The sequence below is a fragment of the Geotrypetes seraphini genome, chromosome 1 (assembly GCF_902459505.1).
Source record: "Geotrypetes seraphini chromosome 1, aGeoSer1.1, whole genome shotgun sequence".
Lineage (NCBI taxonomy): Eukaryota > Metazoa > Chordata > Amphibia > Gymnophiona > Dermophiidae > Geotrypetes > Geotrypetes seraphini.
In genome coordinates this window covers 519,215,251-519,240,207 of record NC_047084.1, presented here as the reverse complement: position 1 = coordinate 519,240,207, position 24,957 = coordinate 519,215,251, and the positions used below count along the sequence as shown (strand labels likewise).

Here is a 24,957-nt window from a genome sequence, read left to right as displayed (position 1 = left end):
TGAGATCTGTACAGGATATTGTACAGTATATTGTGGAGATCTGTACAGTATATTGTGTTTTTTTATGAGAATATATTATACAGTATATTGTATATTGTTTTTATGAGAATATATTGTACAGTATATTGTGGAGATCTGTACAGTATATTGTGTTTTTATATGAGAATTTTATTCTTATTCTCATTTTATATGTTCCTAACCCAGATTAGTTTATGGTATGAGTTAATAAACACTTTATTAAACTTAACTATACTAGGTTCCCTTGTACAGTAAGAGAGATACTAGATTCAGGCATTGCTTCAAATGTGTGTGATTTGCAAATTTTTTTCCATTTCCTCTCTTTCTGTCTGCAGGTTTACAGGTTTCAAAGGAGGAAGATGGGGAGGAATGGGAAATTATATTCCCTGCTCTCTGGGGACCAGAACTGGAGCTTCTCAAGACTGAGCATATTACAGCATTTAAGAAGAGCAGCTGCACAGGTGGTGAGTCCTCGGATTGTGCCTTTCCAGATTCAGAAGTGCTGGGAAGCTCCAGGGAAGCACGCTCCATTCTTTCACGATCAGTTTTTCCTGCAGATGGGCACCAGCAGAATGAGGGAGTCAAGTACAACTCTCAGGAGTTTGATCATTGGTCCCATTTTCCCCAGAGGCATGGCAGTGACTTAGCTGCCTCTTCATCCAGAATCTCTTCAAATACAACAGCTATTTCTACTAATACTGCATCTTCATCCACTTTCAGAGGTGGTAACAGTAGCTCTGATGCTCCTTCATTGACCCTGGAGGGTGAGGAGATACGCCTGCACTTTGCTGCATTTGGTGGGGAGTTTTACTTGCTGCTGAGACAAGACAGCCGTTTCCTGTCGCAAGGCTTTGTGGTGGTGGAGAGGCTACAGGATAGTAAAAACTCTATAGAACCGGAGAAAACGTGTTACTACAGTGGCACTGTGCTCCGCCATAAGGGATCCTCTGCTTCCTTCAGCATGTGTGGTGGGGGACTGGTAAGCTCCTGTCTTTGTATTTTTATTGATGTTTTATGCTGTTAAATCGGTGATTAATACAAAAGTTCATTATAATTCCTTTTTGTTCTTTCTTTCCCTTTCCTGGGCAAATCATTATTAGTCATTCACATTCAGTTATATAGTAACATAGTAGATGACGGCAGATAAAGACCCGAATGGTCCATTCAGTCTGCCCAACCTGATTCAAAGTAAATTTTTTTTCTTCTTAGCTATTTCTGAGCAAGAATATCCAAAGCTCTGCCCATAATATAGTTAATGTTCATATCAGCTGTCTGAAAAGGCATAGTATGCTGTACTAGTTAACTTCTGTATTGCCAAGGATGTTTGTTTCTTTTATAGCAAAACAAGTTTTGTGTGTTTTTGCAATAGTTTTTCCAAATCCAATAACTCTTATTTTTTGTATCCTAAGCAAATCATATATCATATTTTTTTTTCAGCACTATAAAAGATTTATCATTGGTGCAAAATAGAGAATAACACGGGGACAAATTTGTCTCCACAGGAACTCAATTTCCTGTCCCGTCCCTGCTCCATTCCTGTAAGTTCTGCCTTAACAGCACAAGCATCAAACACTTATGATTTTGAAGTGTTTGAGGCTTGTGCAGATGAGGACGGAGCTTGCAGGAATGGGGCAGAGACAGGAAAAGTACTCACGGGGACGGGATGGGAAAATGAGTTCCCACAGGGATGGGGAAAAATTTGTTCCCATGTCATTCTCTACTGCTACATATGTATGGTAAAATGTGGTCATTGTTCACTTGCAGAAAACTTGTGAAAATATTTGAATAACCTCTGACAGCAGTCTTAGAATACAATTTTCACTTTCTCTAGGCCAGTGTTTCCATCTTTCAAGCCAAATACCCTTGAGCTCTAAAAAGCAGAGATTTTGATATGGACATTTTATTGTTACAACTAACTAACTAGACACCACATATAACAAATATAGGTCACTGCAACTGGCTTACAGATCAAGACATAGTTGATGCGATCTGTTATATTTCCATTTCATATTAATTGTCTGACCCCTTGCAGGTGGTGTGTAATTCTTACAAACTGAGTAAAAATGAATTGTGAGTCTTAGGTGGGGCCTATTTATAAAAACAGGAGAAAAAGTTTTCCACAAAAGTTGTCCATAGTTACTAATCCAGTTTCATATTTTCTCTGGGAAAATAAAACAAGAAATCTGGAACACTCTTCTGGAGGCTGTTATAGGGGAAAACACCCTCCAGGGATTCAAGCCAAAGTTAGATAAGTTCCTGCTAAACAAGAATGTACGCAGGTGAGGCTAGACTCAGATAGGGCACTTTGACCTAGGGGCCACGGCGGGAGCGGTATGCTGGGCACAATGGACCACTGGTCTGACCCAGCAGCGGCAGTTCTTATGTTCTGGTCATTATGGGTACGTTCTCCACTTTTGTGAAGTACTTCTGTTTCTTTTTGTTTTTATAAATAAGCCCCAATGAAACAACTTTTCTATGCACATTGGACAGTCTTAAAACATGGTGAAATATAAGTACACATGTTTGCTTTTACCAGTTTTAATGACAGATACTTGGGTTTTTGGATGAAATAAGTCTTGGATTCAGTGAACTGATTTCCACAATTAGGTCACATTCCAGACACAAGTTGTCTCTCATTTTACTTTGGAAAACCATTAGATGAGAGAAGTTGTTTTCATACAAGTACACTGAAATTGAAAGGAAGAAGTTCTTTAAGAGCCATTTTTGTTAGCTTTGGGTTTTCTGCATCTGCCAAATTACTGTAATATTTCCCAAGTTCTCATTTTTACTTCAGTAAGATTAAGGGACGACCCCTGAGCCACTGGAGGCAGTAATTGGATAAAGGCTAATCTTGCAAAGACCTAGGTTCTGTTTCTTTCAAGTAATAATTCTACTGAAAAGATACCTTCTGTTTGTGTTGATGACTGTACGAAACCTATTGTATTTGAATATAAATATCTTGGTATTGTTGTAGATTCTTCCCTTTTAGACTGCAGATAAAGAGTACAATTCAAAAAGCTTTTTTAAAACTGAGACTGATAGGTGTCTGTCTGAAAGATTTTCCCCCTCTTTTAATAAGATGCGATATGTGGAGTTACGTGATGTGCTGAGCGAAGCAAGACGAGATGTTCGGCACTAGTTGGCAACAGCTGAAATATACGAGACATGACATTCCTTTTTTGAATTTTAGTTTAATCTATCTGAGTGGCAGCTTTCTTTGAATATCATCGTTCATGATTCTTAAGACTCCTGAGGTAGGCCTGTTGGCCGAAACATGTACATGTCGAGTCATTGAGTCGTTGAATGTACTATTGTGACATTGGAGGAATAAAGATCTTCACATTACCAGATGAGTTAGAGGACACTTCTTTAGTGCAACTACCAAGAGCACACAGACCCGATCCAGCCAAGAGTGTGAGCTCCACCTCCCCCTGCAGTCCACTAGGAAGATCAACTGTTTTTTACACCTAAGCAGCAACAGGACCAGCCACCACTACCGAGAGCCCTTTGCCCTGATCCAGCCAAACAAGTAAGCTCTTCCCCCAGCATTCCGTTGGAAAAATCAATATGCTTGCTTTTAAATACTATCAGAAGTAGGAGATCAACTGCTTTTACACCTAAGCAGCCTATAATAGGAGCCCTTGCCCCGATCCAACCAGGCATGTGAGCTCCTCCCCCTATATCCCGTTTAAGAGATCAATCTACCTGCTTTAAATATCAGCAGCAGTAGAAAAACAACTGCTTTTACATACAAGCAGCAGCGAGACCTACCGCAACCACCAAGAGCCCTCAGACCCGATCCTGCCAGGAGTGTGAACTCCTCCCCCTGCAGTCCATTGGAGAGATCAATCTGCCTGCTTTTAAATATCAGCAGCAGTGGAGATCAACTGCTTTTACACCTAAGCAGCAACGAGACCAGCCACAACCACCGAGAGCACACAGACCCGATCCTACCAAGAGTGTGAACTCTTCCCCCCATGCAATCCGCTAAGAAGATCGACTGTCGGCTCCGGGCGGCTTTCCCGCAGAGGAGAGAATCCTGCATTCACCATGGGCCTCATCTGGGGCAGCCTCCATGGAGCGGCTGGGGCACGGGCAGTGTGTCTGGGAGGGAATGCATGGATGGGAGAACATCGCAGGGGAGGAGACATAGGCATCCTGGGACTGTCTGACAAGTCTCTTCCCTGAAGAAGCCCTTTCTGGAAACGTCAATCGCTCCTCCTAAACTTACTTGCTCCACTTCATCACTGACGCTGAAACCGTGGATTGAAGACAAAGTTTTATTTTATTTTTCTTTCCAGCTTATGATTTATCTTTAATCTTATCTATTGTTTTGCCTTTTGTCTTTGTTTTGTTCTATTTCTATCATTTAAATTTCTCCAGAATTCTACTGTTCAACAGCTCCCCCTTCTGCTTCTATTCCTTTCTCTCCTCTCTTCTACCTTCCAAAGTATTTAGATCAATGCTGTCTTGTTAAAATGTTTATTTTATTTTTATTTTTCCTCTAACTCTACTTTTCACTTCTCTATTACCCTCCAGGTACTTTAGTTAGATTGTGAGCCTTCGGGACAGTAAGGGAATTTTTCAAGTACCTTTCTTATTTCTAATCTTAATGTATATTTTCTGTAAACCGCTTAGAACCTAACGGATGTAGCGGTATATAAGAAATAAATTACATTACATTACATTACATTATTCTGATCTGGACAATTCCATTTTGGTTTCTTTGTATTTGTGTTTGTGGTTTTGTTTCCCCTGGTTTGTTCTTTCATTCCTTTATTTAAACATATTAGATGAGCTTTATATTAATTTACTATTGTCTACATTGAAGGCACTAGACGGTGTAAACACCTTACATTTTGATTTAAGGAATATATATTTTATAATACAATTCAGAAAGCAGCTGAAAGCTTTTTTTGTTTGCTCAGGCATTCCCTGTTTATTGGCTCACTTTGATTCTGCTTATGGCTCTGTAAGTTTTGGGTTATTTATTGTCATTTAAGATCGTCTGTGTTTCATTGTTTGTTCCCTGCCTAGAATGGAAAGAGTGCAAGAAAAAAGAAAGAAGATTATTGCTTTGGAATGTGTGAGAACAACAAAAGTAAAGGCAGAAGAGATGTCTGTTCAACCTGGCAGTTTATTGCAAACAATTGACATTAATGTAAATAATCTCTAAAAGAGTCTCTTTATATATCTTAAAGTATAATCAGGATAACAGTGATCAGTTGAAGCAAAATTCAGTTGGAATGAAGTTCCGACTAGGAACCCAGTTTCAACATCTAAGAAATGCCTTCTTCAAGAGTTATAAGACATAACCGATCTAAACAAAACATGCAGAGCCATGTAGGTGAGTGACGGTGGCTGAAAAGTTAGAAAGAATGGAAAAAGAGCATGGGTTTTAAATAAATAAAATGAATTGGAAAAAGTGCTCATAGATTATGCCTACACCTCCAAATATCACTTAAACTGGTTGAAGCTAAATTTCTTTATAGGTCTGATTATAAGGTATATATAACAATTAAACATCAAACCGGTCTTTTTAGTCACAAGCAACTCTTTTAGGTTTAGTAATGCCATTCATCTCATTCCAACTTCATAAGATTCAATCAAATCTAATCAATTTAATTTCCAAGAGCCTTCAGAAGTGGCACTTTAAAGATTTTTTTCTGCCGTTTTGCTTCCTCATCGGCTCATCTATATACTTATATTCTTATTAATTAGAAACTTATCTGGAAAGTTTTGGTGTGGCATAAAGCCTAACATAATCACTGCTTCAGGGCACGGTATTCTATAAATGAAGAGAAAAGCAATTACTAAAACCATTGTCTAGTAATTCACTTTAATATCTTGCAAATAACAATTTAAACTTACTTTCCTTAGCAACAGCAACAGATGAATCCAGAGACCAGTGGGATAGCACACATCTACCAGCAGGTGGAGATAGAGAAACTGATTAACAGGTGGTCTTATTGGCTGGCACATCTCCTGTATCTTCAGTATGCTCTGTATCCCAGCAGGTGATGGTTGCTATTCAACTAGCTCCTGGATTCTGGCGGTGACTGGAAAATTATTTTCTTCTGTTGAGGTTTCTCTTCAGTGAGACGACAATTCTATTTCTCCTGTTGAGGTTGCTTTTCAGTGAGACAGGGGTGTCCGTCTGAACGGTGCCGGCTTTAGGGGTTACATCTGGGTCCCCCCAGGTACCTGCCTCACCCTCCTTTCAGTGATAGAGGGTCTAACTTGGTCTCTGTTTTTCTTCTTTCCCTTAATTGTTAAAAAAGAAATGGAGACCACGATTACTATTTAGCATTTCTGCCCTGCTAGTGCTGAGCAACTGACATTTACCGGCATCTACTGGCACTGAAAAACGAGTTTCATTTGGTCAGTATTGTGAGTTTGTTTTGTTAGGGTGACTTTGGATTGCAACTTCCTTCGTCGTGTGTATGTGTTGTTTGGGAAACTTTGGATTAAGAATTTCTAATTTGCATGTGTGTGTGTAGGTTTTATTATCAAACCGCTATTACTGGCTCCTTAGGTAGTGCAGTGGTGCTCGCACGGTTGTATGCCGCAAATTCAGTGAAGAATGGGCATGACTAATTTTGCCATAACAGCACCTACTCTATGGAACTCTCTCCCTCAATTTCTCCGGGATGAAATCCATCTGTCTAAATTCAAAACTAATCTTAAAACTTTCCTATTCCAAGATGCTTTTAATAAATCTTAATCTATCCTATCCTCTTATATACTCACTCCAGCCTAAAATTTTTTGTCTTTTTTTTTTTTTTTCTATTCTTGCGCATAACTTTTATACCAAGCACCCTTCTCCTCTATGTTCTATCCCCTCCCTCTATCTCATTTCCTCTTATATTATGTAACTTTTCCCTTCCTCCCCTTTTTTCCCTCACAATCAAGTTTGTTCTGTATATGTCCAATATGTTTTCACTAACTTCTCCAACCACCAATAACTAATTCTCACTCTTCTATTTTGAGCAAATTGTTTTTAAATTGTTAACCGGTCAGATATTTGTTTTATGATCGGTATATCAAAAATCAATAAACTTGGAAACTTGGAAACTTGGATCAAGGGCTACCTGCATGACCATCACGGATTTTGATAAAACTTTATGCACAAAGTCCCACATGTATCAAACGAACTTTGGTAAAGTTTTAGTTTCGCCTGTGGAATATTCATGGAGATATAGCCATTTGTTTGATCCCATACTGCAATGACATACAGTACGACAGTGACATTCTGACAACTTTGAGACACAATATCTCATGAGCTATGTTTCCAAAAAAACTGAAACTTAGCTACCCTGCACAACTTTTGGAGCTCTATTCAGTGCTACCAATAATAATTTTTGTCGAGCACTGAGTGAAAGGCTGAATTACAGTAAACTTGGCCGAAAAAATTAGTACTCCAAAAAGAGTCAAAGTTTGACATTACTTAGCTCCCACAATAATAGTCTCCCAACTTTGTCCCCCTTTTCAGCCATTGTTAACCTGCGTTGAAAAATGAAGTCCGCTTTTCTAGGGGGTTTGAAATATGCTCTTTCTAATGAGACTGATTTGAAAGAGTTTCTAAAAGGTATTTTTCCGTAAAAGCAGGCTGAAAATACCCTATTTTTGGCCTTTTTACACAAATTATCAACTTTACACTTAATTTGTAAACTAATGGAAAGAGCTTGGAGGTTAAAATTGTACTTTTGAAAACAACGTTGTACTGAGACATGCGCCAAATTTCGCATTTATTACTCAATTATTGTGGGAGCTAAGTAATGTCAAACTTTGACTTTTTTTGGAGCACTAATTTTTTCGGCCAAGTTTACTGTAATTCAGGCATTCAATCAGTGCTCGGCAAAAATTGTTATTGGTAGCAATGAACAGAGCTCAAAAAGTTGTGCAGGGTAGCTAAGTTTCAGTTTTTTTGGAAACACAGCTCGGGAGATATTGTGTCTCAAAGTTGTCAGAATATCATTGTCGTACTGTATTTCATTGTGGTATGGGGTCAAACAAATGGCTATATCTCCACAAATATTTCACAGGCGAAACTAAAACTTTACCAAAGTTCATTTGAGACATGGTGGACTCTGCATATGAAGTTTCATCAAAATCCGTGATGGTCATGCAGGGCACTTTCCAAGAATCTGATCACTTGACATGGAATGACCCTAGTGTCGGAGGAGCTGAGCCTTTCCCGCTCGCAGGAAGCGCGTGCACCTGTGTTCTCTACTGGCAGCAGCTCGGCGGCAGTCGAGGCCTTCTTCCCTGGAGACGGGATTCGTTCCTCTCTGCTACGGGCGCCGTGGGGTCAGAGGCAGCTGCATTGGCGTGATTGGGGCATGTTTTCCTGATACCGCTGCAGTCCGGCTCATGGACTTTGTTGAATTGCCGTAGGTCTGTCTGGTACCCTTGCCATCTATCCTGTGCTGGGTGTCAATCTTTTTCAGAAAGTACTATTGCTGCTGTGGATTTTCTGATCTCCCTCATTCCTCATGTTCATGAGGTTGTTTGGTGGCTTGTATGTCTCATAGTGCAACAAAAGGAAAAAGGCAGTTTTTCTTCATTTTAAAACACAATTGGTGTGATTATTCAGGGATATTTTTGAAGCAATTCATGCACCCTCTTGTCACCAGGTGATTTTGAGCTATAGCTGGTAAGTGTTGGTACAGTGTGTAGTGCTTCCTTTCGGATGGTGTGCATTGCCTTCCTTTTATTTGCTCTATCCTTGAATGAAGTGCTTGCAGCCAGGCTGTCTCCAGAGTTTCTTTTGCTATGCAGCACAGTTTTGTTGAGTGGGACCCATATTAATCTACCTGAGGGCTTTTTTGAAGGGAGACTCAGTTCTGTTATCTGCTGCCCAGTTTCGGCTTGTTCCTGGACTGGGTCAGCAGAAGGAGAATTGCTGCAGAGTGTGGTCAGTGGCAGGAGAGTACTCTGTTATCAGTTCAAGTATCTCCCCCTCCATCCCAGGGAGTGAAGTTAGTCTCAAGTTCACCTACTTCTCCAGTCATTTAGACCGAGAGTATGGGATTATCTGCAAGTTCTAGCCTCAATGGTGGCAGCTCTAGAAGTGGTGCCTTGGGTTCACTTTCACATGAGGCCATTGCAGCAGTCACTTCTCTCCCAATGGTCCCCGGTGTCTCAGGACTACAATTGTCGTCTACAGTGGACTCTTCAAGCATCGCTCAGCATGAATTAGTGGTTCAGTGAGATCAATCTCTTCAAAGGAATGCCACGGGCATCACTGGACAGGATCATAGCTACCACGGATGCCAGTCTGTTGTGATGGGGGGGGGGGGGGAGGCTCAGTGCTTTCAATCCTCAGTGCAGGGAGTCTGGTCTCTGGAAGAGGCTCAGTGGTCCACCAATATTTTGGACTTGCGGCCAATCAGGCTAGCGCTTCAGGCATTTCAGGCCATGCTTCAAAGTTGGCCGATGAAGCTCTTTTAAGACAGTGTCATGGTGGTGGCATATCTCAGCAGGCAGGGAGGTACATGAAGTCCTCGGTTACCGAGTGAGGCAGTGGTTCTGCTTCAGTGGGCGTAAACTCATCTTCCTCTTCTCTCGGAGGCTCACATTGTGGGACAACCAAATTTTCAGGCAGATTTCCTCAACAAAATTCTTCTAGATCCTGGAGAATGAGAGCTATCCAATAAGGCGTTCGAGTTCATTATGCAAAGGTGGGATCTCCCAGAAATAGATCTCATGGCCTCAGCTTGAAATTCAAAGCTTCCTTGGTTCTTCAGTAGACACAGGGAGCGGGAGTCAGAGGTGGTAGACATGTTGGCTCTTCAGTCGCCTCCGAGTGTCTCCTTTAGGTGTTTCCCCCTTGGCCGATGATCGGTCGTGTGTTACATCGCATAGCTCACTTTCAGAGCACGGTGATCTTGGTAGCTCCGGCTTAGCCATAATGTTCATAGTATGCGGATCTGATGGGTCTGTCGATGGGCGAACAGTTCAGATTTCTGGTGACTCCGGATTTACTCACCCAGGGTCCTATCAACATGGAAAATCTGTCCCCCTTTGGTCTTACGGCTTGGCTCCTGAAAGGTTGCACCTGAGGCGTAAGGGATATTTGAAGCAGGTTATTTTGACTCTTCTCCAGGCAAAGATCTACCTATATGTTATATGCTAGAGTCTGGAGGATTTTTTGATTCTTGCTGTGATACTCAGGGTGTTTCCTTGTCATCAACATAATACATAAACTTGACAAGGAAAAGTCTAACATTCTTTCTTTTCTGAAGGACGGGGTTGGCATATAATTCCCTTATAGTTCAATTGGTGGCTATTGCTGGTTATAGAGGCCGTGTGTCTCACTCTTACCTTGCTTCTCAGCCTGATGCAGTTCAGTTCCTGAAAGGTGTACCACATATTAGTCCACCTGTTAAGAAGCCCTGTCTGGAGTGGAGTCTTAAGGTAGTCCTTGGGGGGGGGGGGGGTTACAGAAGGCTCCGTTTGAGTCTTTGTCCAAAGCAACTCTGAAGGATGTGGCGTTGAAAGCGGGGTTCCTTGTGGCAACGGCTTCAGCCTGGCGGGTTTATCATTTCCAGTCGTAGTCTGGCAGAGATCCTTTTTTGCGAATTTCAGATTCAGGGCTTTCAGTTTGGACCGTACCATCATTTCTTCCAAAGGTGGTATCAACCTTTCATGTTAACCAATCTTTATTCCTTCCTGCTTTCCGGGAGGAGGACTGGGGGATGCGATTCTCTTCATTGCGTTTCCTAGATGTGCGTAGGATACTTCTACACTATCTGCAGGTTACTAATGACTTTCGACGTTCAGTTCACTTCTTTGTGTTCTTTACGGGCTGCAACAAAGGTATGGCAACGTCCAAAGCTTCCATCGTGCTGTCTTTCACTAGCCAGTCCGTCCAGGTGCCTCGCTCAATTATAGCAAGATTGGTTGGCCTGACACAGGAAAAGCTTAACTCTTCTGGTGTTCTGGGCTTTGCCCTCATTTTTTTTCCTTCAATAGTTTGATTCTCAGGCAGGAAGCCATAAGCCCTGGGGTTCTGCTTGGTCTCAAGAGATTCCATCCTGAAACTCCCAAACAAAGAGAGAGGAGATCCCTTGCCATGAGCTATACATCTGAACCAAATCCTCTGTGGCCCTTGATCGCTCTTTGCATGAACAGACAACCGCTCAATTGACCTGCCAGAGCCTGCTTTGGCCTTGTTGCATCAGCTAACTTTTTTGCTTTTGAATGTTTTCACTTCTGCATTAGCATATACTGTATAGGGAAAAGTATATCCCGCTGGCTTGGCAAAGATGAAGAGAAGCTATATAAATAACCAAACACGATAATAGATATTACTTCTCTTTCCAGAAATTTATTTAAATGTATCTTTAAAATCACCAGGAGCTTAAAACAAACCAGCAGAAAGTAAAAGCAAAACTGCCAGGACTAGAAAACAGGGCTGACATGGTGATTCATTTTGTTTGACAGCGGCACTAATTATTCTTGTATGTTTAAATATTGGTAAATGAGTTGGTCCATCTGGAAACATTCTTAATGGTTAAGCAGGCACCAGAACCCTAGGAAACTGGCCAGTTTTATAAGCTTACTTTGGGGAGAGGCATCCTATGAGATCAAGTAATTTCTGTATTGTATAATTTCATGGAATTCATCATGTAGTCTGATTAATATACTTGTAAAATCCCAAGGAGTTACATAACTGTACTTTTAGGTGCTTTTTGTAAGTCATACTAACAAAAGGGAGGATATGACATGTCATTGCTGTGATTCCACCTGTCATGCCTCTGGATAGTGCAGTGTCCTGTCCTGGCTGACTTTGAACAACTTTTATTTCCCTTCTGCCTCCCCCCATTCCCCAGCGTTCCTGTTAAATCCCTGGTGGTCCAGTGGTGGGCTGAGACAGGAGGGATCCCTCCCGTCTCCTGACCCGGCCGACTCTCAGTTTTACCTCCTTCCACCCTCCCCCGCATACCTTTCGAATCCCTAGTGGTCCAGGAGCAACCTTCCTTCACTCCTGCCTATGCAGAGCCACTGAATAATTGGCTGCCACAAGTTCTCGCGGGACCATCGTTCCTGCTGCGGTTCACTGCTAGACCACTAGGGATTCGAAAAGTATGCGGAGGAGGGTGGAAGGAGGTAAAACTTCTGAGAGTTGGCTGAGACAAGAGGCGGGAGGGATCCCTCCTATCCTGGTCCACCATGAGTTATGGCAGGCCCGGTGGAGGGAAGTGAGCTGGGTGCAGAGACTGGCAGAGCAGGTGAGGGAGTAAGGGAGGGGGCTGGATGTAGAGCCTGTCAGAGCAGGAAGGGAGGGGGAAAAGGGTGCAGAGACTGGCAGGACAGGGAAGGGGGGGCTGGGTGCAGAGCCTGGCAGGGCAGGACACTAACCATCCCCCCCCCCTAATTTATATTCGAGTCAACCTTTTTTCCTCCTTTATTTTTTTTTTTTTTGGGGGGTGGAAAAAGGTTACCTCTGTTTATATTTGAGTATATACGGTAGTCAATATCCCCAATTTGACACGCATTGAAACTAACGCAGGACACCACCCATCCCCCAATCAGAAAATAAAATAAAAACCAGAACAAGAAAAAAGTTCCCATAAGGGAAAACAGTGAACTAACAAAATAGAGATCATGGATGTGGAATATCCACGATCCAACCCTTGCAGGATAACAGTAGTGTCCAGAACAACACAGCAAAAGAGGCCCCTTCTGGAGCCCATCATGCCAAACCACTCAGTCGCCTGCTTTCCTGGACCCCCTGGAAATGTGGAGACTCTAGGCTCCGGTCCACAGGTGGGCCTCACTTCCCGGCCGCCCTCCCACTGGCAACCGAGCAGTGGCCCACACAAACTCCCCAGTCAGGGTAGCCAGAACACAAGTCATATAACTCAGAAGACTCCAGAGCAAAGGAGCGGTGGGAAACAGGAGCTGGGCTGCACCATCAAATTAGCAGACCAGCCAGCCACTGAAGAGCAGCAAAGAACCAGCAGGGAAGAAACAACAAGGCCCCCTACTCCAGGTCTCAGCACCAGTCTTCCTCAATCCTCATTCCGCAAAATCTGCTCCACAGGGTCCCCCACAGCGTTGATGGTGTCCAAGAATTGTTGCGTATGCGCCTTGCCCTCCCGCCAAATCCGCAGGCTAGCAGGGTAAACCAAGGCGAACCTCATGCCTTTGTGGTGGAAACATGTGCCGAATAGTCATTGAATAGGAGTAGTCTTTTTCCCTCATACACCAGACTGCCTGCTGAGCGGTAAATTTTCAAGAACATTTCTTTCTCCTGCCAGTTGCTGCTCTAGGCTGAGGATTATTCCGGGAGTTGTTTCCCAGCCTGTGCACTCTTTCGCACACAAAAGTCGCCACCGTGGTCTCCAGGCCCAGGTGTTTTGGTAACCTAGATTGAAAAAAGTGGTAAAGGTGGCTGTTATTCTGCAGCTCCAGGAGCCCCACAACTCTCAGATTGTTGCAGTGCTGGCGGTTCTTAGTGTCCTCAAGTTTTTCCATGAGGGCTGCCACCTGGGACTGCAGGCCAGCCTCTTGCTCCTGCACTTGTTGGGCCTCGTCTTCTAGGGCAGATATTCTCTGTTCCGCCTCCGCTATCCGTTGGGCATAAACTTTTTGTTTATGCCCTCCACCGCCAACTGTAACTTATTGAGGTGGTGACAAGCCGGGATATATCCTGGGCCCATTCTTCCAACTCTGGAGGTGCAAGCGCGGAAGCCACCATCCTAGGTTCAGGCATGCTGATTCTGCCCTTTAGAGTTTTGATGAGTTTAGTGGGCATACCTTAGCCCTGCCGGTAAAGAAAACAGCGTAAATCCCCACAGCAGAGGACAAGCTCCACAGACACCCTTTGCGAAATGCAATTCATGCAGTATGTAGAGTTTTGTAACAGATTTTTAGAGGGTCAGATCGTGGAGCTCAGCAGCGCATGTCTGTTCACAACAAGCGCATCAAGTGATCCCCGCCATTTGCTCTTCTGCTTGTGCTTTCGCCAGACGTATCTCACTCTTGTCTCTCAGTTTCATCCGATATCCCTTTCTGTATTCCTCTTCTTGAATTTTTTAATATTTCATGAACGCCAATTCTTTTGCCTTTATTTTTTACACCACTACTTTGGAGAACCATATTGGTTTCCTTATTCTCTTATTTTTATTTGTTTAAGAACATAAGAATAGCCTTACTGGGTCAGACCAATGGTCCATCAAGCCCAGTAGCCCATTCTCACTATGGCCAATCCAGGTCACTAGTACCTGGCCAAAACCCAAGGTGTAGCAATAATCCATGGTACCGATACAGCTTCCCGGTCTCATCTTCAGAGCATCCTGCAGAGGATCGCCTTTCAGCTGTAGCGTTTCTAGCAGGCTGCCTCGGTCACCATAGCACTTTCTCTCTGCCATACAGGATTGCAGCAGAGGGAATGTGCTGTGGAGATTGACTTCAGCCTGCTAAGATCGTTACAGCCGACCGGCAATCCTCTGCAGGCCTGCTTTGAAGATGAGGCCGGGATGAAGGGAGGGAAGGAACGGGGGGGCCAAATTTAATTTAATTTAATTTATTACTTTAATTCTCTCTCTTAATCACAGGACCAACATGTCCGTCTCCACAGGAAAGTTTTTAGCCCTCCTCCTTCTCTACCTACTTGGCACGAGAAATTGGATCTCTAGAACCTTAGTGTTCGAACCTATCCCAACCTACTTCACTTGGGACAGAATCACTGGTCCCGCAAAATCACTTCGCACCCCTCGTTTCCTTCACGACTACATGGAATCAGGACCCTTCCCTATCCCCATGGTCAATACCACCCGACACCCCTCTAGAGTCTAGACCACCGCACCAAAGAAAACGACTCCTAAAAAACCTACAACGTACTGAGCCCTCAACTCCCGTGGAACATCACAATTTTTCTGGTGCATACCTGAACATTCGCTCGGTTAGGAACAAAGCTCAACTGATCAAAGACTGGCTAACAGAAACCCACCTAGACTTCCTACTCTTAACCGAAACATGGCTAATTTCCAACCAGGAAGCCATCATAGGTGACTTACTCCCTCCAAACTACAAAATTATTTCCCTATCAAGGAACTCAAAGAGAGGAGGTGGTTTAGCTATAATCCTCCGTGACCACTTCCAGTTCCAAACTCTCGACTCTAAACTAACCAATGACCTGGAAATCCTCACCTGCAAACTAACCAAAGAAGACTGTAAGGATAATCTGATCATTACAGTATTCTACACCCCCCCAAACAAATGGAACCTAGCAAAAGAAGATCTCTAACGAATTCCTCCTCACAAACTCGGCAGCTGGTGCTTACAATCTTCTTGCCGGCAATGTCAATCTATACCTCGAGCAGGAAGAGAATTCCAACATTGCAGATCTGCTTTCCTTCCTCACATCTCTAGGTTTCTCCAAACCCCCCCCCCCCCCGACAAAAACCCACAGGAAAGGCCACCACTTAGACTTGATCATATTTCTTTCCAATGCCCTAACTTTCCCCAGCATAAGTCTTTATGGTGAAGCCTGGGCCAACACCCCCTGGTCTGATAACCTTCAATGTAATTTTAAATTACTCTGGCTCAAAAATCAAACCAAAAGGCATCCAAGGATTAACCACAAAGAAAAGACTTGGACTAGAGGTCAACTAAACCAGGGGGTTTCAAAGTCCCTCCTTGAGGGCCGCAATCCAGTCGAGTTTTCAGGATTTTCCCAATGAATATTCATGAGATCTATGTGTGTACACTGCTTTCAATGCATATTCATTGGGGAAATCCTGAAAACCCGACTGGATTGCGGCACTCAAGGAGGGACTTTGAGACCCCTGAACTAAACCCATTGGAATTTTGGTTATACTATAACTTAACATCCATCCCCGACTTAGACACAAACTTCATCCTAGGATGGAATAATTTCAGCAATCGGATCCTAAATGACATTGCACCATTGAAAGTATGTAAGAAAAGATACCATCCATCAAACAGCTGGTATGATGCCGACCTATTAGCAATTAAACAAGAAGTTCGCAAATTAGAAAGAATATGGTGCAAATCAGGAAAAGATAATGACAGATACACCTGGGGACTAAAAGTCAGAGTACAAAAGAATGATTAATGATAAGCGCTGCAAACACTACTGCCAAATTATCAACTCTCCTTCACTGAACAGCAAAGAACTCTTTAGAATAGTCAATTCCTTATTTGATATCAATCTCCATAAACATTCCCACTCAGATCTTCCACCCTTTGCTACAAACCTAGCCAACCACTTTGCCATAAAAATTAGTAATCTGAAAACGTCTCTCATTGCTACAAACGCTGACCCATCAACCAATCCACCTGCTCTAGAAAATGAAGGCTCAACAGCAGACATGTCCTGGAACCATTTCGAAAACCCAGACTGGAACCAATTCCTCAAGTTCTACTCTAAATATGCTAAATCCAACTGCCTGCTAGATAACTACCCACCGACTATCATGAAAACAGCCCCCTTCCCATTCAAAGCCAAACTTTTCCACTGGATCTCACTTTGCTTGTCCACTGGCTACTTCCCAAAAGAACTCGGCCAATCATCAAAAACCCCAAAGAACCAATCTCTTTGGCCGCCAACTACAGACCCATTGCCAACATACCTCTCTTCCTTAAATTAATGAAAGGCCTAGTTAATCATGATCTCATGTCATACATTGAGAAGTTTAACATTCTGCATGACTTCCAGTCAGGATTTCGCACCAACTATAGCACTGAAACTGTCTTAGCTGCGTTAACTGACCACCTCTTCCATCTGTTTTCTCTGGGAAAAAGCGCACTGGTACTTCAGTTTGACTTAAGCAGTGCCTTCGATCTTGTAGATCATGACATTCTGATCAGTTGCCTCGATTCTATTGGCATTTTAGGACAGGTACTAACCTGGCTCACAGGCTTCTTAAAAAATCGCACCTACAAAGTTCCACAGGGCTCCCCTCTCTCTCCATCTCTGTTCAACATCTACATGGTATCACTTAGGCATATGCTATCCACCTTAAAATTTAAATCATTCATATATGCAGACGACATTACAATTATCATCCCCATAACTTCCTTGACACAACAGACTGAACAATTCACCTCATCCATTCTCACTATGGTAGAACAATGGACTACTCAATTCAAACTAAAACTAAACCCAGAAAAACCAAACTTTTCCTTGCAAGTCCCAACCACAAACTAACAAATACCTCTCTGAAATTAAACGGGCTAATCTACCCAATCAGTGCCACCACTAAAATCCTTGGAGTCATCCTGGATTGATGCTTGACTTTCGAAGACCATTCCAATACTCAGGTTAAAAAATGCTTCTGCACCTTCTGGAAACTCCACACCATCAAACACTAATTCAACTTCCTCTCCTTCAGATTTCTGGTCCAGTCTCTAATCTTAAGTATCTTAGACTATTGCAATATCATGTATCTAGGATCATTCAAGAAAACCATCAAACACCTGAGAATCTTCCAGAATACTGCCATCTGCCTCATTTACGGTCTCAAAAAGTCGGAACATGTAAGTCAGTTCTACAGAAAACTTCACTGGCTGCCAATGGAGGCAAGGATCATCTTCAAGTTCGCCTGCCTTTGCTTCAAAACCTTAACGGGTTCATCCCCGATCTACCTGTTGCACCATTTTGAATTTCCAGGCACCACCTGCACATGTAGCGCCTACCTATTTGCCTTCCCCTCCCTGAAAGGCTATGTCTATAAGAGATTCCTTGATAGAACACTGTCTTTCCAAGCTGGCAAATGGAATAAATATTTAACCACCCTCATTTCAAGTGCACCCTCCTACCAATCCTTCAGGAAATCTATTAAAACCTATCTCTTTGATTTCTCTGATCTCTCCCCACCTTCCTTATTACTGATATTACCTGCTGTACCTCTAACATATTTCTGGACTTTTCCTAACCTCCCTTGGGTCACCAATTCAATTTGAAATTTGTTACAAATGTACCTAACAATACTTTCTGTAACATCGCTGTATATGTACAATCTCTTCCTCTGTAAACCGCTCTGAACTGCTTGTGGTATTGCAATATACAAAAATAAAGTTATTATTATTATTACTAGGGTCTGTAGAATCTGTAAACATATATAAATACTGTTAGGTATATGTATTTTTGATATACTTTGTATTGAAGCCATGCCTGACTTGGTTTTGGTTTTCTGTTGCAGCTGGGGTTTGTACAGATAAATGGTGACTTTTTATTTGTTGAGCCTTTTAATCACACTTCAGCTGTGATTGGACACGCACACCGCATGTATAGGCGAAGAAGGTCTTCTGAAGAAAAACTTCCTAAAACAGAGACTTCCCATAGCCAGTATTGTGGTGTTATTAAAGGTATGTTGAGTTAAAACCTCCTTTTGTATCATTACTTATTTTAAATAGTGTATATTAATTAACACAGCAGCATTAGGAAATGTTTATTGTACATCCAACTCATTCAGAAGAGTACAGCCCCAGATGATGAGGAAGGTGAAATTTTATTACCTGATAATTATCCTTTCCTGTAGTCAGGCCATACTGTTCCTAGACCCGCCCTCAGAAGACTAAGCCTGATGCTCACGGGCCTCTTCTCTTTTCCTTTCAGTTTGGAAAAAGAAAGATGATTTTTGTGTATGCAGGGTAGCAAATGCCATGCTGTGGTGGTATGCTCACTAAATGATCATTTCAACTGCAGTGATTGATGGGGCATCGGTGTACCTTATAAAGAAACCTTCTGCTGTTTTGGCAGATGCATACTGGAACTTTCAAGTGAGCACCAGCAGGTTGTACTGGTGAGTTCCTTGTAAAAGATCAGTTTTCTCTACCTTCATGTGCTGGTAGGAGGGATGACATCCACTAATTCACAATGGTATGACCTGACTAAAGGAAAGGAACTTACCAGGTAAGACATAATTTGACCTTAGTTGTTTCTAACTAGTTTTTTAATTGTTGGAAACATTGTTAAAGAAAAACAAAGTAGAGGTGGATCAAAGAATTTCTAAAATAGAAAATTCTTTTTTTGAAAAGCACCAACTTTAAAAAGATCGAACATGGGCCCTGTTTTGGCGGGAGAACTGCCTGCCTCAGGATTCAAAAATACTCTTGTCAAATGTATAATAAATGTTTAAGGTACTGTTATGAATATATAAAGTGCAGTTGTAGCACCATCCAGCCATTGTTCATGCCGCTGTGAGGTGACGTTTGGTGGCCATTTTATGTTTAATGTTGGTACAACAGCACCTTATATATTCATTCATTGTAGTTTGGCACAGCTTTGTAAAAGGGGGGAGAGACAGAGAAGAAGAAAAAACAATTAACCTTGTAAAGGTGATCTCTTTCAGTTAAGTGCCCCTTGCCTCAAGCAGGCTTTCCTATTGCCTTTAAATAAAATAAGAGGGATGGGTGGTGTGGATTTTGATTTAACTCTTATTTTTATAAAGTTCCTGAAGTATTCTGTTAGCTTGATTTTTCTATGTAGCATTCTGTAGTAATTTGGCTAGTTCAGTTTTCTCGATAATGGAGAGGATATTTGTGAGGGCGAGGGAGACGGGTTTTGTTGATCTTGTTCTGTATTATTTGTGATTTATAAAATGACAATGGTACAGAATATTATTTCTTTTTATACTTTAATAAAATAATTTCAATACAAAATTATAACTATTTGAGGCTTGTGCAGATGGGCTCAGACAGCGGGATTGAACTCGCGGGGATGGGGACAAAGTTTGTCCCCACTTCATTCTCTTATTTTTTAGCTCTCGAGGAACCCTTGTGCATTTCATCCAGGGCTGTATGAACTTTGCTGATTACTGAAGCATAAGGAAAGCAGAAGAACTGTCAAAGGATCTGCGAGCAAAAGAAATTCAACTTTATAAATCAGGAGAAGGGTATAAAATTATATCCAAAGATTGGTAAATCAGTACTGTTCGAACACTGATCAAAAAGTGTAAAATTGATTCTATTAATAGCAAGCCAAGGTCAAGTAGACCAAGAAAGATTTCAGACAAACTGCTTGGAAACTTTGTAGGGATGTAAAGAAATCCCCACAAGCAACTTCTACTGAAATACAGGCTTCTCTGGAACAAAGTGGTGTGGCACAGTAAGGAAATACTTGTACAGAAATTGGCTGCATGGTAGAATTGGCAGCATGGTAGTTTCCAGAATAAAAGGGTTTACTTCAGCTCATGTATATTTGTTTTTTTTATACTGCATCGTCTCATTAATTGAATAAACAACTACATGAAGAACATCCTCTCCACAGTTTCCTTTGTTTTTGATCTTTCCATTTTACTGTGGAACTGTGGGTTTTTTCTTTTCTTGTTGACTTAGGGCTCCTTTTACGAAGTTGCGTTAGCGCGCGCGACTTTTCATCACGTGCTAACCCCCGCGCTAGCTGAAAAATTACCGCCTGCTCAAGAGGAGGCGGTAGCGGCTAGCGCGGCCGGCGGTTTAGTGCGTGCTATTATGTGCGTTAAACCGCTAACGCGCCTTCGTTTCCAGAATAAAGCCTTTGCTGCACCAACACTACAAAACAGCCCACTTACAATACGACAAACAGCACCTAGAGAAACCCCACAACTTCTGGAACAAAATAATTTGGAGTGATAAGACCAAAATTGAACTTTCCATAAATGCTGTGTTTGGAGATAAATCAACAAGGTCTATGAAGAGAAGCATGCCATTCCTACCATGAATCATGGAGGTGAATCTCTGCTAGGGTTTTTTTTTTTTGGGGGGGAGGGGAAATGAGCTACAGTGGCATATGAGCATATTAGTGGCCCTAGGAGGTTGCTTACATTGCCTGGAAAACTAGAACATGGGAAACATAGTATTTTTGATATGGTAGCACACTGGAATATATTATATGTATTTATCTATATTCCTCAAATAGATCCAAATCCAAAATCTCCTGAGCAAACAGAATACCTGACAAACCAGGCTATGTATTAGAAAAATACAATATTTATTTATTTATTTCTGTAGCAAGCTTTACCAATAAGAAAATAAAGGGTCTTATTCAAAATGATCAAAAAAGACTGCAAGTTGTCATTGATGCAGAAGGAGGTAATACACGATATTAAGAGCTAAGGGTATGCAAACCTTTTGAAGGGGACCATTTTATTATTCCCTTTATTGCTATGATTTGTTTAATGACTGTTCTATTATTCTCTGATGCATAAATTGTTTAATTTGCAGCACATTAAAAATAAATGTGTTTTGTCTTATAACTCATATTTTCCATAAATGATATTCATCTTAGATAAATTCTGCCAGGGGTATGTAAACTTATGAGCACAACTGTAAGAATTAAAGAGGATAATACCTTGTGACTTAAAAAGTCAATTTTTTCATACATGGCAGCAATGTTTTTCTGTTACAGAGAAAAAAAAATACAGGACTCAAACAGTATCAGAAACTGGAAGAGGAAAAAGATATTCCTACAAACTTTCCAAGGAGTATAATATAGAAACTGTAGTCGTTGCTGACCCAACCATGGTTTCCTATCATGGACCAGGTGCTGTGAGAAGATTCATTCTGGCCGTCTTAAATATGGTAAGAAACAACTTCTTCCATAAACATGTGCTCCAGAAAAATATTCAGTGCAGATTACATACCAAAATGATTTGTACTTAGGTAATACAGTGGAACCTTGGTTTACGAACATAATTCGTTCCAGAAGCATGCTCATAAACCAAAGTACTTGTATATCAAAGCGAGTTTCCCCATAGGAAGTAAGGGAAACACGCTTGATTGGTTCCCCCCCCTTGAGGCCGCCGGTGCTGCGCCACCTTACCCCACCACATCCTAAAAAGACCCCCCCGAGGCCACTGGCGTGCTTCCACCCCCCGAGAACTGGCATGGCCCCCCCCGCCCGCAAACGCCCCCACCGCTCGTGAACGCCCCCCCCACCGCAAACCGACATCGCCCGCCCTCCCAAACACAAGCACTTACCCTGATTTGGCACCGGCACACAGCACTAACCCACAGGACATGCCGGTGCCTGAAGATCCTGCCTCTTGCCTGGGCTGGGCCTTGAGCATCTGCGCATGCTCAAGGCCTTCTGGCTCCACTCTCCCCGAGATGCTCAAGGCCCAGCCCAGGCAAGAGGCAGGATCTTCAGGCACCAGCACTGGCACGACCTGCGGGTTGGTGCTGTGTGCCGGTGCCAGATCGGGGTAAGGGTTTGTGTTTGGGCGGGCAGGCGATGCTGGTTTGTGGGGGGTGTGCGATGAGGGTTCTTGGGGGGGGGGGGGGGCGCTCGCAAATCGAGTCAATGCTCGGTTTGCGAGGCACGATTTGCTCGAGTGTTTTGTTCGTCTTGCAAAACACTTGCAAACCAAGATTTGACTGTATTTTCTAATAGGCTCAAAATAGCATGACATATTTCTTGTGTTGTTACAAGGTCAACAATGCCGTTAAAAGCCATATGTGTGTGTGTGTGTATAATATATCCTATACTATAAAGTGAGCAAGCTCTGACAGTAATCTTGAAAACGGCTCTAAGATTTTGATGACATGGGGGTAAATCTACAGTTTTTGATGTAGATCTGGAGTTCAATGAAATTTATTTGGGGGGGTCAAATGGGGAACTTTTTTGATATTCCTGCCTCCCCTTGCAACCTATTAGTCAGACAAGGAAGCTTAGCCAGCCAATAGGCTGTAGGGAAAAAGAGGCCTGGAGACTGTTAAGCAGGTTGCTAAGCAAGCTCTGGCAATGATCTTGAAAATGGTTCTAAGGATTTTGATGAAATAGGGGTCAAACTACAGTTTTTGGTACGAGAAAGCGATTTAGGTGGTCTGGAGTTTGGCAAAATTTATTTGGGGGTAAAACGGGGGATTTTACCAATGTTCCCACTTCCCCATGCAGCTGCGTTTGGTCAGACATTCCTAAGGAAGGTTAGCCAGCCAATAGGCTGCAGGGAAAAACTGAACTGATGTTTCATAACCTATTGGTTGTTTCTCCTCTGCAGCTTATTGACTGCCTAAGGAAGAAAATCTGCAGTGTAGCTAAGAAGAGGCTCTGAGGGAAACGGAGCCTGAGGGAAGATATATGGAACATAAAATGGAGAACTGGGGGAAGCATGGACAGTGATACAAAGATAACTTAAGCCTATTCCGATATTCCTAAAGATGCCTAGCCAACCAAGAGGCTGCATGGAAGAGCAAGACTTAAGGTTGATATGTCATAACCTGTTGGTCCTGTCTCTTCAGCAGCTTATTGGCTGCCTAAGGAATGTCTGAGGAATACACTAACAGCACAGAAGCTTGAAAAGTGTAGGTAAGGGGGTTGTCAGGGGAAGAGAGGCTGAGGGAAGAGAGATGAAATGTAAAAGAGAGAACAGAGCTGAAATGAATACACGTTGTGGGAAAGCATGGACAGTGATACAAAGATTACTTCTGGCAGAATTCTGCACAAAAAGTTTGAATATCTTTTCACAATATTTCAAAATTCTGCAAAGTTTATAGGTAGTGTTTTTGCTTAGAATTCTCCTATCTTGAGGCCTGAAATTCCTTCCTGCTTTTTCCTTGCTCAGGTTCCAGCCTCTTCAGTTCCCTCTCTCACTGCAACTGCAGATCTGTCTCCCTCTAAATCCCACCCCTCTTTCACTTGCACCCTGAATCCCCTCCTTGGCCCCCATAGTCTGGCAAATCTCCATCCCTCTCTTCATTGGCTAAGAATTTCTTCCGCCTTTACCATTCCCTTTCTGATCTTGGTCATTCTCCCTCTCTCTACCACCCCACCCGACTTGCGGTTCCAGCATCCATGTCTCCTTACCCCACCCACCATCTCCCTCACTTTCACCCTGAATCTCTTCCCTACTCTCTCAAGGTATGGCATCTCTCTCTCCCTCTATCTATAGTCAAGCATCTCTTCCTTCTCACCCCCCTTTCTGGCCTGTGTTTCCTTCTCACCCTCTTTCCCCTCTATTTATGGGTCCATCATCCATGACCCCCTCCCCTCTCCTCCTCCTCCCCCTGCAGATCTACAATCCAAGTCACCTCCTCTCCCCCCCCCCAACACTTGTAGTCCAGGATTCATGTTCCCTTCTCTCTTCCCCGACTTGTAATCCAGGATCCATGTCCCCTCTTCTCCCCTCCCTACTTGCGGTTCGGGATCCATGTTCCTTCCTCTCCCCCCTTCCAGAATCCATGTCCCATCCTCTCTCCCCCACCATGGGCCTAGCATCCATATTCCCTCCCTCAATTTCCCCATCCTGTCCCCACGAGTTTTGTTGCTGTCCCTGCCCTATTCCTGTAAGCTCTGCCTTAACCGCACAAGCTTCGAATACTTGTAATTTTAAAGTACCGTATTTGAGACTTGTGCAGATGAGGACAGAGCTTGCAGGAATGGGGCAGAGACAGGAAAAGAACTTGCCGGGATGGGAAAATGAGTTCCCTTGGGAACGGGGAAAAATTTTCCCCTGTGTCATTCTCTTTGCAAGGCTGCAATGTAGTGTTTGGTCTATACATTCACATCTCATTACTGCCTTGAGTAGAATACCTGATGCAACAGCTGGTTTGGTCAGACAGTACAGCAGAATCTGGTGTCTAGAATCCAACTTCACCTTCTTATTACCATTATTTCTGTTTCATGCTTCACCTTCACAACCATTTTATTTTGTTTTTAGGTTAATTGATTCTTTGGTTCTTGCCAATACAAATCCCTATTGTTCTTGGGTTGTTTTTTCAGTGAGCTTGGTTGCTGGGGATTTTCATATGTGAGGAACAATGTCCCGCAGGCCAATCATTTTTAAGTACCCTTCCTTCTCCACTTGGAGTTGTCTTTTCCAGCTGTGTCAATAAGACTGCTGGTCCTGCACTTGCACTTCAGGATAGAAGGCACCCGCACATGTGTGGTGGGCTGCTGCCAAAGTCTTCTTAAAGAGACACAGTACTCGGATGACATCACCTGTTTATGAGAATGATTGACCTGTTGTTTTAGAGAACAAC

At 42.7% G+C, this 24,957-nt stretch overlaps 1 protein-coding gene across 2 annotated transcripts in view; it reads left to right on the top strand.

Moving 5' to 3' along the window:
- ADAMTS19 (ADAM metallopeptidase with thrombospondin type 1 motif 19) overlaps window positions 1-24,957 on the top strand; it is a 192,852-nt gene that overhangs the window by 12,697 nt on the left and 155,198 nt on the right. For both annotated transcript variants that reach the window (XM_033928967.1, XM_033928966.1), the window contains exons 2-4: window positions 354-997; window positions 18,198-18,363; window positions 21,386-21,558. In XM_033928967.1, coding sequence (XP_033784858.1) covers window positions 354-997; window positions 18,198-18,363; window positions 21,386-21,558 — 983 coding nt within the window. The remainder of the gene's footprint in view (window positions 1-353; window positions 998-18,197; window positions 18,364-21,385; window positions 21,559-24,957) is intronic.